General features: G+C 57.3%; 1 protein-coding gene across 1 annotated transcript in view; it reads left to right on the top strand.

Moving 5' to 3' along the window:
* Positions 1 to 14,423, top strand: part of MAN2B2 (mannosidase, alpha, class 2B, member 2) — a 38,128-nt gene that overhangs the window by 15,505 nt on the left and 8,200 nt on the right. Inside the window, exons 6-15 of the mRNA XM_006893674.1 lie at positions 412 to 589; positions 1,331 to 1,529; positions 1,935 to 2,125; positions 4,040 to 4,202; positions 4,500 to 4,633; positions 6,716 to 6,990; positions 10,309 to 10,500; positions 11,611 to 11,863; positions 12,650 to 12,760; positions 12,835 to 13,027. Coding sequence (XP_006893736.1) covers positions 412 to 589; positions 1,331 to 1,529; positions 1,935 to 2,125; positions 4,040 to 4,202; positions 4,500 to 4,633; positions 6,716 to 6,990; positions 10,309 to 10,500; positions 11,611 to 11,863; positions 12,650 to 12,760; positions 12,835 to 13,027 — 1,889 coding nt within the window. The remainder of the gene's footprint in view (positions 1 to 411; positions 590 to 1,330; positions 1,530 to 1,934; positions 2,126 to 4,039; positions 4,203 to 4,499; positions 4,634 to 6,715; positions 6,991 to 10,308; positions 10,501 to 11,610; positions 11,864 to 12,649; positions 12,761 to 12,834; positions 13,028 to 14,423) is intronic.

Here is a 14,423-nt window from a genome sequence, read left to right as displayed (position 1 = left end):
GGTGAGGGCAGGCAGGTTGAGGGCCAAGCAGACAGGGAGGAGGGTGAGGGCAGGCCGGGAGGAGGGTGAGGGCAGGCAGGTTGAGGGCCAAGCAGACAGGGAGCAGACCTGCATGGGTGACCAGGAGGAGGCCTCCCTGACATGGTCTCTGTGACTCTGGATGGGTCTCTGTCGTCCTGAGTGGGGCTCCGAGACCCTGACAGGAAGATCTGTGACCCTGGATGTGACTCCTTAACTCTAATGTGGAGTCTGACCTTGAGTATGACTCCCTGACCCTGGAGTAGGGCTCACTCACCTGGGTGTGCCTCCCTGACGTGACCCTCCCTGACCATGGAGGGGTCCCCGGATCCTAGGGCGCTCCCTTCCCCTACTGTCGGTCAGGAGACCCCCTGACCTTCCACTCTCCTGCAGGTCTGGATTTTACTGGAATGGTGTAGCTGTCTTCCCGGAGCCACCTCCAGATGGGGTGTACCCCAACATGAGTGAGCCCGTCACCCCAGCCAACATTGACCTCTATGCAGAGACCCTGGCAGCCAACGTGCGGGAGCGGGCTGCCTGGTTCCAGACGCCCCATGTCCTCTGGCCCTGGGTAAGCCACCTGCATGGCCATCGCCGTCCCCACTAGACTGCCCTGGCCCCTCAACCCACTCCAGGCTCCTCTGTGTCTGACCAGGAGGCCCACCAGCCCAGTAGTCCAGCGCCTCCCTGCACCCTGGCCTTGGAGGCCCCTGGACTGGCCAGCACTGACTCGGTGTCACTTGAAGGCCAACCTTTGAGCCCAGCATCCCTTCTGTGAAGTGGTGTCACTACCTGCTTCGGGGTCTTGGCGTGAGGACAGGACCCTGTGACATCCCTGCTGGCCTTTGTTGGACACCTACTGTGGACTCTGTCCCATCCACACAGTTCACCCACTGACCCCTGCAGGCCCCGGTGTTACCGCTCGTGTGTCCCGGCCACACAGTCCACCCGCTGACCCCGGTGGGTCCTGGTGTTACCACTCATGTGTCACATCCACACAGTCCACGCGCTGACCCCCGCGGTCCCTGGTGTCACCCGTCTTGTCCCGCTGAGGAAACCATGGCTCAGAGGGGCTGAGGGCCAGTCAAGGAGCTGAGAGCAGTCCTGAGGCAGCTGGCCAATCGGCCGACCAGCTGGGAGGGGTCAACTTTGTTTAGATCTCTGCAGAGGGTCACTGCAGCCTTCACAGGTTGGCAGGGGGACGAGGACCATGGCCACATCTGTAGGTGGTGCTGTCAAGGACACATGACAAGCTCTGTGGGACTCGGTGTTTGCCTGGGAAAGCCACAGTGGCCTCTCTCCTCCCCACCAGGGCTGCGACAAGCAGTTTTTCAACGCTTCAGTCCAGTTCTCCAACATGGATGTCGTGCTGGACCGAGTCAACAACCGCTCGGCCGAGCTGGGCATCTCGGTCCAGTATGCCACGTTGGCCGACTACTTCAGCGCCCTGCATGACCTCAACGCCACGTGGGGCTGGCGTGGTCCCCAGGACTTCCTGCCCTACTCCTCGGGTGAGCGCTGCCCCCCTGCCTCCTCCCACAGACCCCACGGGACACAAGCAAACAGCCCTGTCCCCGCTCCGCCCTGGACACTGCAGACCCTGCTGAGCCCGTATCCACACCTGCTGTCCCTCCTCCTCACTGCTCACACCTGACCTCCATACCTGTCACCACTGTGGTCCTGCAGGACTGTCCTGTCTGTCTGGGCCCTGGGCATCCTGCAAAGGGTGGGGAGCTCAGAACCTGGGGAGACAGGCAATACCCTCGCCCTCTGCCCAGCCCCCAGGCGCTCCTGAGAACCCACTGCCCTCGAGGCCCAGCCGGGGAGTCCACCTGGCCCTGCCTTGGGCCCCATCCCCTGTGCTCTTGGACAGCTCTGGTGCTGTCCAGCATCTCAGCTGGCCCTCTGCTCCCCAGAGCCCTTTCAGGCCTGGACAGGTTTCTACACGTCTCGCAGCAACCTGAAGGTCCTGGCCCGCCGAGCCAGCGCCCTGCTGCATGCCGCCGAGTCCATGTTCACACGCCACATGTGGCCAGCGCCCCGTGGGCCCCTGGACCCGGCCTGGGCCCTGCAGCAGCTGCAGCAGCTCCGCTGGGCCGTCTCCGAGGTAACAGGGTCCCCCTGAAGGCTCCTCACATTCCTGCATGTCCTCCTGCACCCTCCATAGATGCAAAGGCTGAGGGCTTCCCCTCACAACACACAGGGCTGAGACCTCTGATCATAGAGCTGGGACCAGGGCCTCCACTCACAGGGCTGGACCGAGGCCTCTGAGTGCCGCGCTGGACCGAGGCCTCCACTCACAGGGCTGGACCGAGGCCTCCACTCACAGGGCTGGACCGAGGCCTCTGAGTGCCGCGCTGGACCGAGGCCTCCACTCACAGGGCTGGACCGAGGCCTCTGAGTGCCGCGCTGGACCGAGGCCTCCACTCACAGGGCTGGACCGAGGCCTCCACTCACAGCGCTGGACCGAGGCCTCCTAGCTGCATCATCTCTGCAGAGTTGAGGCCTTGTTGTGTGACGGAGGAGCCGTGAAGTCTGCTGGACATGCCTCCCTGTGGCCCTGCCTGACGCCTTGGCCCGCTGTGGGGTGCCCGCCGCATGGTCCAGCTGCTGGCTGTCGTTGACTGCTTCCCAGCCCCCGTGAGTGGCTGTGGAGAACCGGCCACAGGCTTTTCTGGACTGTGGCCTCTCAGGAGCCGGGCCAGGACTTCTTCGCATGACACTGCTGGCTGGGTTCGCAGGACCGACCTCCCAGCCGAGATGCCAGAGGCCTCAGGGCCAGGACGAGGGGCCGTGGAATGTTTGCAACCCACAGCAGTCCCCGTGCACAGGAGGCGAGCTGCCCAGTCCCGCACCACCTGCTCGTGGGAAAGGTGCCCCAAGGTCACCGTGGCTGCACTTATGGGCAGCCATTGTCCAGGCCACCTCCTGGGGGTCTCCCTCCTCACCACTGGCCTGGGCTCCCCTGTCAGGAGGTGGCGCCTCTCTTATTGTTCCGAGTCTACACCCCTTCACGGGGGCTGGGTGTCCACATGGTCACTGAGTGTACACCCCCCTCACGGGGGTCTCTGTATCTACACCCCCTCACAGAGGCTGGGTGTTTTTGTAGCTAAATAGTGTCTACACTCCCCAACGGTGGCCACTATGTCTATGCCCCCTCCCGGGGGTCTCTGGGTCTGAGCCCCCTCACAGGGTCTCTGGATCGACGCCCCCATTGTTGCAGGCCCCGTGTGTTGCCTGTCTTACTAGCCCTCACTACTTTGAGGAGGCGACTCCTGTCCGGTTGCACTGGGGGCGCCCCCCCATCCTGAGGGACTCATCTTCCAAGACTAGATCAGACAAACATCAGCTGCCACTCCAGAGGTTCCCATTGGCTGACTTTTCCAGAAGTGGAGCTCCAGGCTGCCGTGGTCTGGAAGCTCCACTGAAGCCTGTCCAGCCTTGGTGACTGCTGGTCACTTTACCCGAAGCAGAGCTCACAGCACACAGCCGCCCCACTAAACAGCTCCCCACATCAGCCACAGCCGCCCCACCAAGCAGAGCTCACAGCACACAGCACCCCCCCACTGAACAGCTCCCCGCATCAGCACAGCCGCCCCACTAAACAGTTCCCCACATCAGCACAGCCGCCCCACTAAACAGCTCCCCGCATCAGCACAGCTGCCCCACCAAGCAGAGCTCACAGCACACAGCCGCCCCACTCAGCAGAGCTCCCCGCGTCAGCACACAGCTGCCTCACCAAGTACACAAAATGTGTCATGCGGAGTGGACCTGGCACGGAATGGTGTTATGTCTGGGTCTTCCCAGTCTCTCTTTTTCACAAGATAGAGGACTCTGACAAGTTCAGAGAAAGTGAGGCAAGTTTGTCAGCTCTGCGCCTCAGTTTCCCCTTCTGTAATGTAGAGGCAGTGCCCACCTTCCCCTCTCTACCCGGTGAAATGGGCAGAGTAGGGAGGACAGGTCGGTGGCAGGTGAGCAACAGAGGGGACCGTGACTCTGCTCTTCCCCACCTTGGGTCCAGGTCCAGCATCACGATGCCATCACCGGCACGGAGTCCCCCAAGGTGAGAGACATGTACGAGGAGCACCTGGCCGCAGGGATGCTGAGTGTGTGGAAGCTGATGGCGGCCATTGTCACGGCCAGGTCTGCGGAGGGGCAGCAGCAGGCCACAACAGCGAACTCCAGTAAGCAGGCGTGGAGATGTCCTGGGAGGGGGAGGCGTTCGTCCTGGGGGGCATTGTTCACTCTGATGGACACTCACTCTGAACAGCGTTCACGGAGGGGCATTTACTCTGAGGGGCTTCCACTGCGATAGTCCTCACTGAGGGGACTTTACATGGCGCTGCCTCGGTCAGGCACCACCCGTGGTGAGGAGTGAGAGATGTCACTCGCTGTGGGTGTGAACAGTCTGCCCTAGGACTCTGAGGGGCACCTGAGTGGTCAGGTGGGTGGTGGGGCCATGGTGTCTCTCTTCCCTGCAGGCATGGATCCTGGTGTCCACACTGCTGTGGTGTACAACCCACTGGCCTGGACTGTCACTACCATTGTCACCCTGGCTGTTGGCTCCCCACAAGTTAGTGTCACAGACGAGTCAGGCCGTCCCGTTCCTGCACAGGTATGGACGTGCGGCGCTCTGAGAGCCCTGCTTACACGCACCCTTCACGTTGTCCCTGCCCAGCAAGAGGGAACTGGGGCCTGGTGTGGCTGTGTCGGGCAGAGCTCAGATCCCAGTCACGTCGGCACAAGGGGTGTCACTGACCAAGCCACATGTTTCTGGGGCTCCTATCTGTGGTCTGAGACCCCCAGCTTGGGTCTGGCAGTCAGCCTGACAGAAATCATAGGTGTAACTGGGTGACTAGGATGAGAAAGTGTCTGTAGCAAGAAAACGCCTGACAAGAGTGACAGTCGAGGGGGACAGATGACCGGGACAGGACTTGGCTGTGCTGAGGGCGTGGCTGGACAAGGGTGGCTGAGGAGGGAGGCTGCGGGCAGAGAACGGACTGAGCCAGGAAAGGCACCCGGCCCAGGGGGACGTGTGAGCAGAACTGTCCCCAGCAACTAGCCCTTCCCCTAGGGGTGTGCCCTCCCCCACCGGTGAGGTAGGCAGGTGACAGGAGAAGACAGCCTGGACAAAGCTGGGACAACAGAGGACATAGCTGCAGGGGGCAGCGGAGTAGGAGGGGAGGGGAGGGGAGGGGACAGCGAGGCTGGGCCTGCAGGAAGGAACTGGGGGACGGACCTGTGAGGCCCTGGCCAAGAGGAAGCCACCAGCACGAGGCCTGTGTGTGCTGGAGAAGGACTGACCGGGCCCAGGTGCAGGTCTTGGGGTCTCAGAGAGGCCTGGAGTGGGGAGCAGGGCTGTGGAGACACCTCGCTGAGGTGCTCCGTCCTGGTCCCCAAGTCCCCCTCCCATGCTCAGGAGACCATGAAAACCCTGTTGGTTGGGTGAGGCACATGTTGGTCTGTAGACCATTACCATTGTCCTTCAGCACTTTACATTTTTGTGCTGTGATTGTCTTGGAAGTTTCCAGAAAAGTTGGGCTGGCATCTGCCCACTGATGCATCTTCCTCCCTCCTCCTTCCCCCCCACCCAGTTCACTTTGTAATGCACCTCGGGTTCCAGATTAACCACCATGCACGGGACACCTCATCGTGCATGCCGCCCAGACAGCCCTTCCCCTCATCTGTTCCAGTGCAGGGTTCATCTTCTGTCCACTCTTCCTGTGCCCCCCACCCCAGTCAGTCCTGTTTCCTAACAGCGGTCACGGGCTGAGTGAAATGTTAGTCACAAGACGATCCTACTCCTCAGTGCTTTGACGAGGTCCTTAGCGGTAGATTTGCCCAGGGCAGTGTGCCGTTTGATTTCCCGACTGGTGCTTCCAAAGGGATTGATTGTGGAGCCACAGACAGTGAAGTCCTCGACAGCCTTGACCATTTCTCCACTCACCATGGTGCTAGGACAGTTAAGGAGCCGAAAGTCCATGTGTGAGGGCCATCCCTGGAGGAAGGCCATCCATCTGCTCTGGGCGAACCCCCGTGTCAGCATCTCTGGGCTTCGTGTTCCCTGTCCCTCTCGTGGCCTGTGGCCTGCCCTCCATTCCTATATACATCTTGTGTCTGCCCTGCTCTTTCTGGATGCCACGGTGAGTGGATTTAATACACAGTCTGCACAGACACGGTCTCATTACATGATGCAGAAATCTGTCCTCAATGGGATTATGTCCCCAGGTTTAGGGACTAGGTGTCCAGCACGCATTTCATTGACCCATTCAATCTGTGACACTCCCTTTGGGAGGGAGAAGGACAGTGGGAGATGCTGAGCTTGTCCGTCTGCACAAGTGAAGGTTTGGAGGGAACCAGGGGGTAGGAGGGTTACCTGGGGCTAGTGTGCCTGGGAGTTCCAAAGTGTGATGCCAGGCTCCATAAAAAACACAGCACAGCTGAGCGGAGGAGACCCTGCTCCCCCCTGGAGTGGGATGCCTCCATGGAAGATGTGAGGCTGGGGTTCTGGGGAGACGAAGTCACTGCTCCCCTGAGGTGGGACCCCACAGAAGATGTGAGGCTGGGACTCTGGGGAGATGAGAACACTCCTCCCCCGGGACTGGAACCCCCACAGGAGGTGTGAGGCTGGGATTCTCATGAGTCTCCAGGCTTCTGGCCATGGTGCCCATGTCCTTCTATCCTGTTGGCCTTACAGGTCCAGAACTCAGGGGTGGCTCCATCTGCATTTGAACTGCACTTCTTGGCCACGATCCCAGGCCTCAGTTACCAACGCTACAGCATCAGGCCCACCGTGAGGACCTGGGAGGGCGTCCGGGAGCCAGCTGCCACCCTGGCACACACTACCCAGTTTCGCCAGAGGCTAAAGAGACGTGCCAGCCGTGGGGGCAGGCGCCTGGTGTCCGTGGCCAATGACTGCTACACTGTGCTTCTGGACCAGGACACCAACATGATGTACAGCATCCGAGACAGGTGAGGGGGCCACGCTGGTGCAAGGTTAGGGGCACCTCAGCCTGCTGTGTCACACGCCACCTGGGCTCTGCTCACCTGCTCAGAAGGACCAGGTGATGCAGCAGGCTCTTCCATAGTGACGATCTTTACTTTAAGGTATACAATTCAGGAAGGTTTTCCTGTCCTTTTTCAACCCAGGGCTACTGACCCATAGAAAATGGGGTGTTGAGGATTTCTGGAGGAGTTGAGAGGGTTGTAATATTCACATAATATGAACGAGGTGTTGAGGACTTGAAGGAGTTGAGAGGGTTCTAATAGTCACATAATATGCTTTTATAAACAGACTTAAAACCTATAGATAATAAATAGTCACATTGTGGACTTGGGGAGGGGGAGAGAGGAGGAGGAGGAGGGAGTCGTGCAACAATGAATGAATATTTAAAATGAAAAAGAAAGTGAGGGGAGCTCTGGTGGCCTAGTGGCAAGGAGCTGCAGCTACAATCCCAGAGGCGCGCACAGTTCGAATCCACCAGATGCTCTGCCGGGGAAGGAGGGGCAGTCTCCTCCTGTACCAGTCAGATTTGATTTGACGGTACACTCACACAAAAATAATAAAAAATAAAAATTTTTTTAAAAAAATGAAAAAGAAAGTGAACTGGGTGAAAACCCAACTTTTCTTGACATTTTCATTAAAGTCACAATAAAATTTAAAAAAAAAATAGTCACACTGGCTTTGAAGTGTGAAGGGACCTTGGAAATCATCCAGTCCTACTCACCAGCCCACCTAGCTATTCATCCATCTATCTGTTCACTAACACATTCATTGGTCCATCCCATCTAAACTTCCATTCACCCAATTACCCCTCACCTACTTTAGCCATCTTCAATGCACTAACCTATACACCCACACAACCCTCTACCCGGCCATCCAGCCATCTACACAGCCATCCATCAGTCCATCCACCTAACCATCATTCACCCATCAACCCTTCCATCCATCCACTCAACCAACCATCCATCCATCAGTCTAACCATCCATCAGCCCTTCTATCCATCCATCCACCCAACTATCCATCCATCCATTCATCAATCTAACCATACATTCATCCTTCAACCCTTCCATCCATCCAACTAACCATCTATTCATTCATCAGCCATCCATCCACCCAGCCATCCATTCATTCATCATCCCTTCCATCCATCCATCCATCCTTCCATCCGTTCATCTACCCAATTTCCATTCATCCATCAACCTTTCCATCATTCCACCCAGCCACACATTTATCCATCCATTCATTCATTCAACCATCCATCCATACTTTCATTCATTCATTCAACCACCCACCCATCCAACCATTCAACCTCTCATCTATCCATTGTCTATCCACCTACCCATCCATCCACCCACCTCTCTATCTATACAACTACCCATCATTCCATCCACCAAACCACTCCTACATCCATTCATCCATCCAACCATCCATTCACTTATCAACCCTTCCATTCATCCACTCAGCCACCCACCCACCCATCCATCCATTCATCCACGCAACCATTCACCCATCATTCCTTCCATCCATCCACCCAAACACCCATCCATCCTTCAGACAATCTAACCATCCATCAATCATCAATCCTTCCATACAGCCATCCAGTCATCTGTTCATCCACCCAACCATCCGTTCATCCATCAACATTTCCGTCGATCCATCCATCCATCCATCCACCCACCCACCCATTCATTCATCCATCCATCCATCCATCCATCCACCTATCTATACAAACATCCATCAATCCATCCACCAAACCACTCATCCATCCATTCATCCACCTAACCACCCATCCCTTCATTAATCCTTCCATCCATAAATCCAACCCTGCATCCATCCATCCATCCATCCACCCAACCATCTATCTCACCATTCAACCACCCATCCACTCACCCCTGCCTAAATCCACACAACCACTCATTCATCCACGCAATTGTCCATCCATCCACTCAACCATCATGTAACTGTTCATACATCCATCCACTCAACCACCCTGCCAGCCAGCCACTCATTCATCCATCCCTCCATCCATCTATCCAGCCAGCTAGCCAGCCATTTACCCAGCCAGCCAGCCATCCACTCAACCATCTGTCTATCCACCCATCCATCCATCCTTCCATCTATCCATCCACCCACCCACTCACCCATCCATCAATCTATCCATCCATCCATCCATTAGCCCATCCGGTTATCCATCCACTCAACCATCCAGCCAACCATCTATCCACCCAACTGTCTATCCATCTGTCCACTCAGCCAACCATCCTTTTACCCATCCATCCATCCACCCAGCCAACCATCCTTTTACCCATCCATCCATCCATCCATCCACCCAACCATCCATCCATCAGCCTTTCCATTGATCCACCACCCAGCCACACATCCATCCATTCAACCGACCAACCACCCATTCGTCCACTTAACCATGCATCCATCCACTCACCCATCCATCTATCCACACAACTATTCATCCATTCATCCATCTACCTAACCATCCTTCCATCCATCTTCCCTTCCATCTACCCACCCATCCAACCATCTGTTCATCCATCCATCCATCTATCCACCCAACCATCCATCCATCCACCTATCCACCTATCCCTCCAGTCAACCACCCATCCATTCATCCATTCACCCAACCACCCAATCGTCCATCTGCCCACACAACTACCAATCTGTCACCCACTCAACCATGAGAACATCCTTTCCTACATCCATGCATACAATCATTCATCCATCCACATATGCATTCATCTGTCCATCCATCCACCCAGCCATCTGTCCATCCATTCATTCATGCACCCAACCATCCATCCGTCCACTCAAACATCCATCCATCCATCTCTCCACTGCTCCATCCACCCTACCATCCATCTGTCCATCTGTCCACTCAGTCACCCACCCATCCATCCATTCATTCATGTGATCATTCCTTCAGCAGCTCTTTGTTGATGGTAGCAAGGTCAACTGACCATCTAAGAGAAGCCTCCCCCATTATCTGTGGCTGACCTTCCCTTTCTCAGCCTGAATCACATTTCAGCCTGCTTGTCCACCCTCGCTCCTTTATTTGATGGTTAGCCTTACCCACATGAGCATCTGTCCTCATGACCTGGTATCTGCTCTGGGACCAGGTCACCAGGCTGAAGACCTTGTAGGCACAGTGTGGGGTCCAGCAGGCCTGATGGGGACCCTGTAGCAGGTGGGTCCTTCTGCCCTGGCTCAGCAACATCTGGGAAGAGCGGTGAGCTTGGTCCCCAGGAATGACCGTGTAGTCTTCTTTCCTCTGCAGCTGGAGTAACCGCACCGTGCGTGTAACCCAGGAGTTCCTGGAATATCATGCCAACAGCAATGTGAAGCAGGGCCCCGTTTCTGACAACTACATATTTTCCCCCCACAAGGCAGCTGTGCCTGCCTGGGGAGCTGTGAGCATGGAGATCGTGACTGGGAAGCTGCTGACTGAAGTCCGGCAGTACTTCTACAGGTGTGTGCGGTGGGATGTGGAGGGCAGGGCGAGGGCAAGGGCGAGGGCTGGCTCTGCTCGTCCACTGGGTTATTCTGGCTCCTTGCTCAGGGCCAGGTCAGAGACCATGTGGTGAAGCCCTTGTCCTCTTGTCAGCAAGCTGCACTCCCATCCTCGTACCCAGTGTCCTCAGGGGTCCTGTTCACGTGCTCCAGGAAAACTCCATCCACCCTCCCTCTTCTCTCCCTCCTCCCCTTCCCTCACCCCTCTTTCTCCTTCTCTCCCTCACTCACCCTTTTCCTCTGTCTCCTTTTTCTTCTTCCTCTCCATCTTCCTTTCTTCCCTCCTCCCCCTTCCCTGCCTGCTCCACCTGGATAATCCCTGCTGGAAGGCAGGAGGGAAGAAGCTTCCAGAAGGTTCCTTGCTGTATCCTGTCTCTCCCTCCTCATCCTCCTGTCCACACCACCTCAGTGGTGTCAGATGGCTCCTGACTCCCCCTCCATCTCTCCCTCTGTCCTCCCTCCTCATCCTCTTGTCCACACCACCTCTGCAGCACCAGATGGCTCCTGACCATCTCCCTCCATCTCTCCCTCCTTCGTCCTCTCCTCTCTGCACACCCCACTGCCAGGAGGTGGAGGAAGGGGCACCAGATGGTGTCTAACTATTCCTGCTTCACTCCCTCCCCTTTTCCTACCTTCTGTCTCTCCTCCCCTTTGCTCTCCTCCACCTCAACTGACCCTGGCTCCTGGCTGTGTCCCCCTTTCCTCTCCCCTCAGCTGACCCTGACTCTGGCTGTACCCCCCCTCCATTCCCCTCAGCTGACCCTGACTCTGGCTGTACCCCCCCCAATCCCCCTCAGCTGACCCTGGCTCCTGGCTGTGTCCCGTTCTCCTTCCTTCCCCTCAGCTGATGCTGACTGTGTCCCCCTCTCCTCTCACCTCAGCTGGCTCTTAGCTGTGTCCCCCTTTCCTTCCTCTCCTCAGCTGACTCTGGCTTCCGGCTGTACCCTCCTTTCCCCCTGAGCTGATGCTGGCTGTGTCCCCTCTCTCCCCCTCAATGATGCTGGCTGTGTCCCCGTGCCTCTCCCCTCAGTTGACCCTGGCTTCTGGCTGTGTCCTCTTCTCCCTGCAGGGCCCCTGAGGATCCTGAGCCCCAGTACACCATCTCCTCCCGCCTGGTACACATGCCCCCCGAGGGTCCTGATGGGGAGCTGCTGTGTGGTCGGGTGGAGCAGGAGTACCAGGTGGGCCCCCTGGAGCTGAACCGGGAGATTGTGCTGAGTACCATCACTGACCTGGACAGCCAGCAGGTCATCCACACCGACAACAACGGGTACCAGATGCAGCGCAGACCCCACCGGGTATACACCAACAGTATAGCTCGGGTACGCTTGCCACATCAGGCACCTACTGGGCACCCCGTGGTCAAGGCCCTAGGGTGACATGTCGTCTGGAGTCAGCAGGGCAGGGTGATTGTCCTATCTGGGCCTCTGTTTCCCCCTCCATGCAGTAGGCTCCCCACTGAGGTTGTTCTGAGGTGAGGTGACCATTATGTGCATGGGGCCATCATCCAGGATGGCAGCTTTGGTCCGAGGTCAGACTCTGGCTTCACTCCCAGGAGGGCAGGGGCCTCATGAGCTGTGAGGCCAGCCAGTCCAGACACCAGTGAGCACGCAAGGCAGCGTAGGTCAGTTCTGTCCCTGCGTGGGTGGGGTGCTGTGATGCTCGGCTTGCCCCTTGCCTTCATGGCTGGGGGATGTGCGACTGAGGCCAGCCCCCCTGAGGCGCAAGCTCAGGCTCTGTGCTGTGCTACAACCATCTGCCTAGCCTGTCCTGCGTGGAGGGGCAGCCCATCCTGCGTGGAGGGGCAGCTTGTCCTGCGTGGAGGGGGAACCTGTCCTGCGTGGAGGGGCAGCTTGTCCTGTGTGGAGGGACAGCCCGTCCTGCGTGGAGGGGCAGCCCGTCCTGCGTGGAGGGGCAGCCCGTCCTGTGACCTGACTTACCACTCAGTCACTGTGTGAAGGTGATACTGAGGGGTTCTGACCCCTGGGGTCTGTGGCCACTAAGCAGCAGAGCGCCCAGTCAGGAAGGAAACTGGATGGTCAGTGCGAGATGAGCCCTCCCTCCTCGCCCTCCCCACAGCTCTCAGTCTGGTGCTGTTGTGCCCACAGAATTACTACCCCATGGTCCAGGCGGCCTTCATCGAGGACGGCCGGAGCAGGCTGACACTGCTGTCGGAGCGGGCCCATGGCGTCTCTAGCCAGGGCAATGGGCAAGTGGAGGTAGGAGGGGACGCAGCTGGCCTGGTCACCCTGATCCTGTGTGAGGCCAGCCCAGGAACAGCCCTGTCCTGCAGGTCATGCTGCACCGGCGGCTGTGGAACAATGCCGAGTGGGACCTGGGCTACAATCTCACTCTGAATGACACATCTGTCGTCCGCCCCACCCTCTGGCTGCTTCTGGGGCCGCCATCCATCACGGCCGGCCTGCATCCCAGGGGCGGGCTGGCTCTGCAGCACAAGCCCGTGGTACTGTTCGGGGCGCTGGCTGGTAAGTGAGCCCTTCAGGGCCTACTTGGAGATGCCCCAGAATGTGGCCTGGCAGGGCAGGGGCAGGACCTGGTGTTAGACTCTGAGATAATACAACAGTGGGGTACAGTGAGTGATCTGGGGAAAGCTTTAGCCGATGTGGCTGAGGGGCCAGGCTCCACAGGAAGGTCACTACAGGTGACAGGAGTTCAGTGGTGTAAACATGACTTCTGCTTATGGTCTGGGGGAGACACCCTAGACCAGGAGCCCTCTGCTCGTGTAGGGTTAGACTGCGCGAAGACTGGCTGCCTCCCGTCACATTATGCCTGCGGGGGGCCCTCGAGTGGTGGCACCTCGTGCTGTTGTTGGCGTCAGTGTGCCAGCCCATCTCCTTGAGGCTCTTCATGTTGTTGTTGTTGTTGAGTGATGTTGAGTTAATTCTGATTCACGGTGACCCCACAACTCCCTGCTGGACCCCACACCACCTTCACTGTCCCTGCTGGACCCCACACCACCTTCACTGTCCCTGCTGGACCCCACACCACCCTCCCAGCATCTGCTGAAGTGACCCCCCAAGTCCCTGCTAGACCCCACACCACCCTCACTGTCCCTGCTGGAGCCCTTCGCTGCGGTCACTGGCTGGCCTCGTTGAGGATCTTCCTCTGTCTCTGAACTTCAGCCTTTCCCAGCATATCTCTCCTGAGACAAGCCCTTCCTGAACAGCCCACAGGGGACCGGACTCACGATCCTTGCCTCTAAGGAGAACGCTGGTGGCACGTCTTCCTAGATCTCCTTGTTGGTTCTTTTGGCAGCCCACGGGCAGTCCTGTTTGCCAACACCACATCGATTGTCGCCCAGTCTTCCTTACTTGCCATCCAGCATCAGATGCATGTTGCCGTTGTTAGGTGCTGTAACGTCGACTATGACTCAGAGCAACCCTGTACATAATCAGTCTGAACCCTGGCCTGCCTTGTGCCATTCTCATATCTGCATTGCTGAAGTCACTGTGTCAGTCCACCTGGTTGCAGGTCTTCCTCTCTTTCACCGTCCCTCCACCTTTCCAAGCATGATGTCCTTCTTCAAGGAATAACCTTTCCTGACAACATGCCAGAGAATGTGAGATGAAACTTTATCATCTCTGCCTCCACGGAGCATGCTGGCTGCACTTTCTCCAAGACATATCTGTTTGTGCTCTTGGAAGTTTATGGAATATTCAGCACTCTTCTCCAACACCACAGCTCAAAGGCATCAATTTGTTGTTGTTGTTGTTACCTTATTCATTATCCAGATCTCAGAAGTATAACAAATGACTGAGAAGACCATGACCTGGATCAGATGCACCCTAGTCTTCAAACTGGCATCATTGCTCCTCAGTGTTTTGGAGAAGTTCCTGACTGCAGCTTTCCCAGTGCAGTATG

The sequence above is a fragment of the Elephantulus edwardii genome, unplaced genomic scaffold (assembly GCF_000299155.1).
Source record: "Elephantulus edwardii isolate Elephantulus edwardi_28Jun2011 unplaced genomic scaffold, EleEdw1.0 scaffold00129, whole genome shotgun sequence".
Classification (NCBI taxonomy): Eukaryota; Metazoa; Chordata; class Mammalia; order Macroscelidea; family Macroscelididae; genus Elephantulus; species Elephantulus edwardii.
The sequence above is the reverse complement of the archived record's forward strand: the minus strand, read 5'-3'. Positions and strand labels throughout refer to the sequence as shown.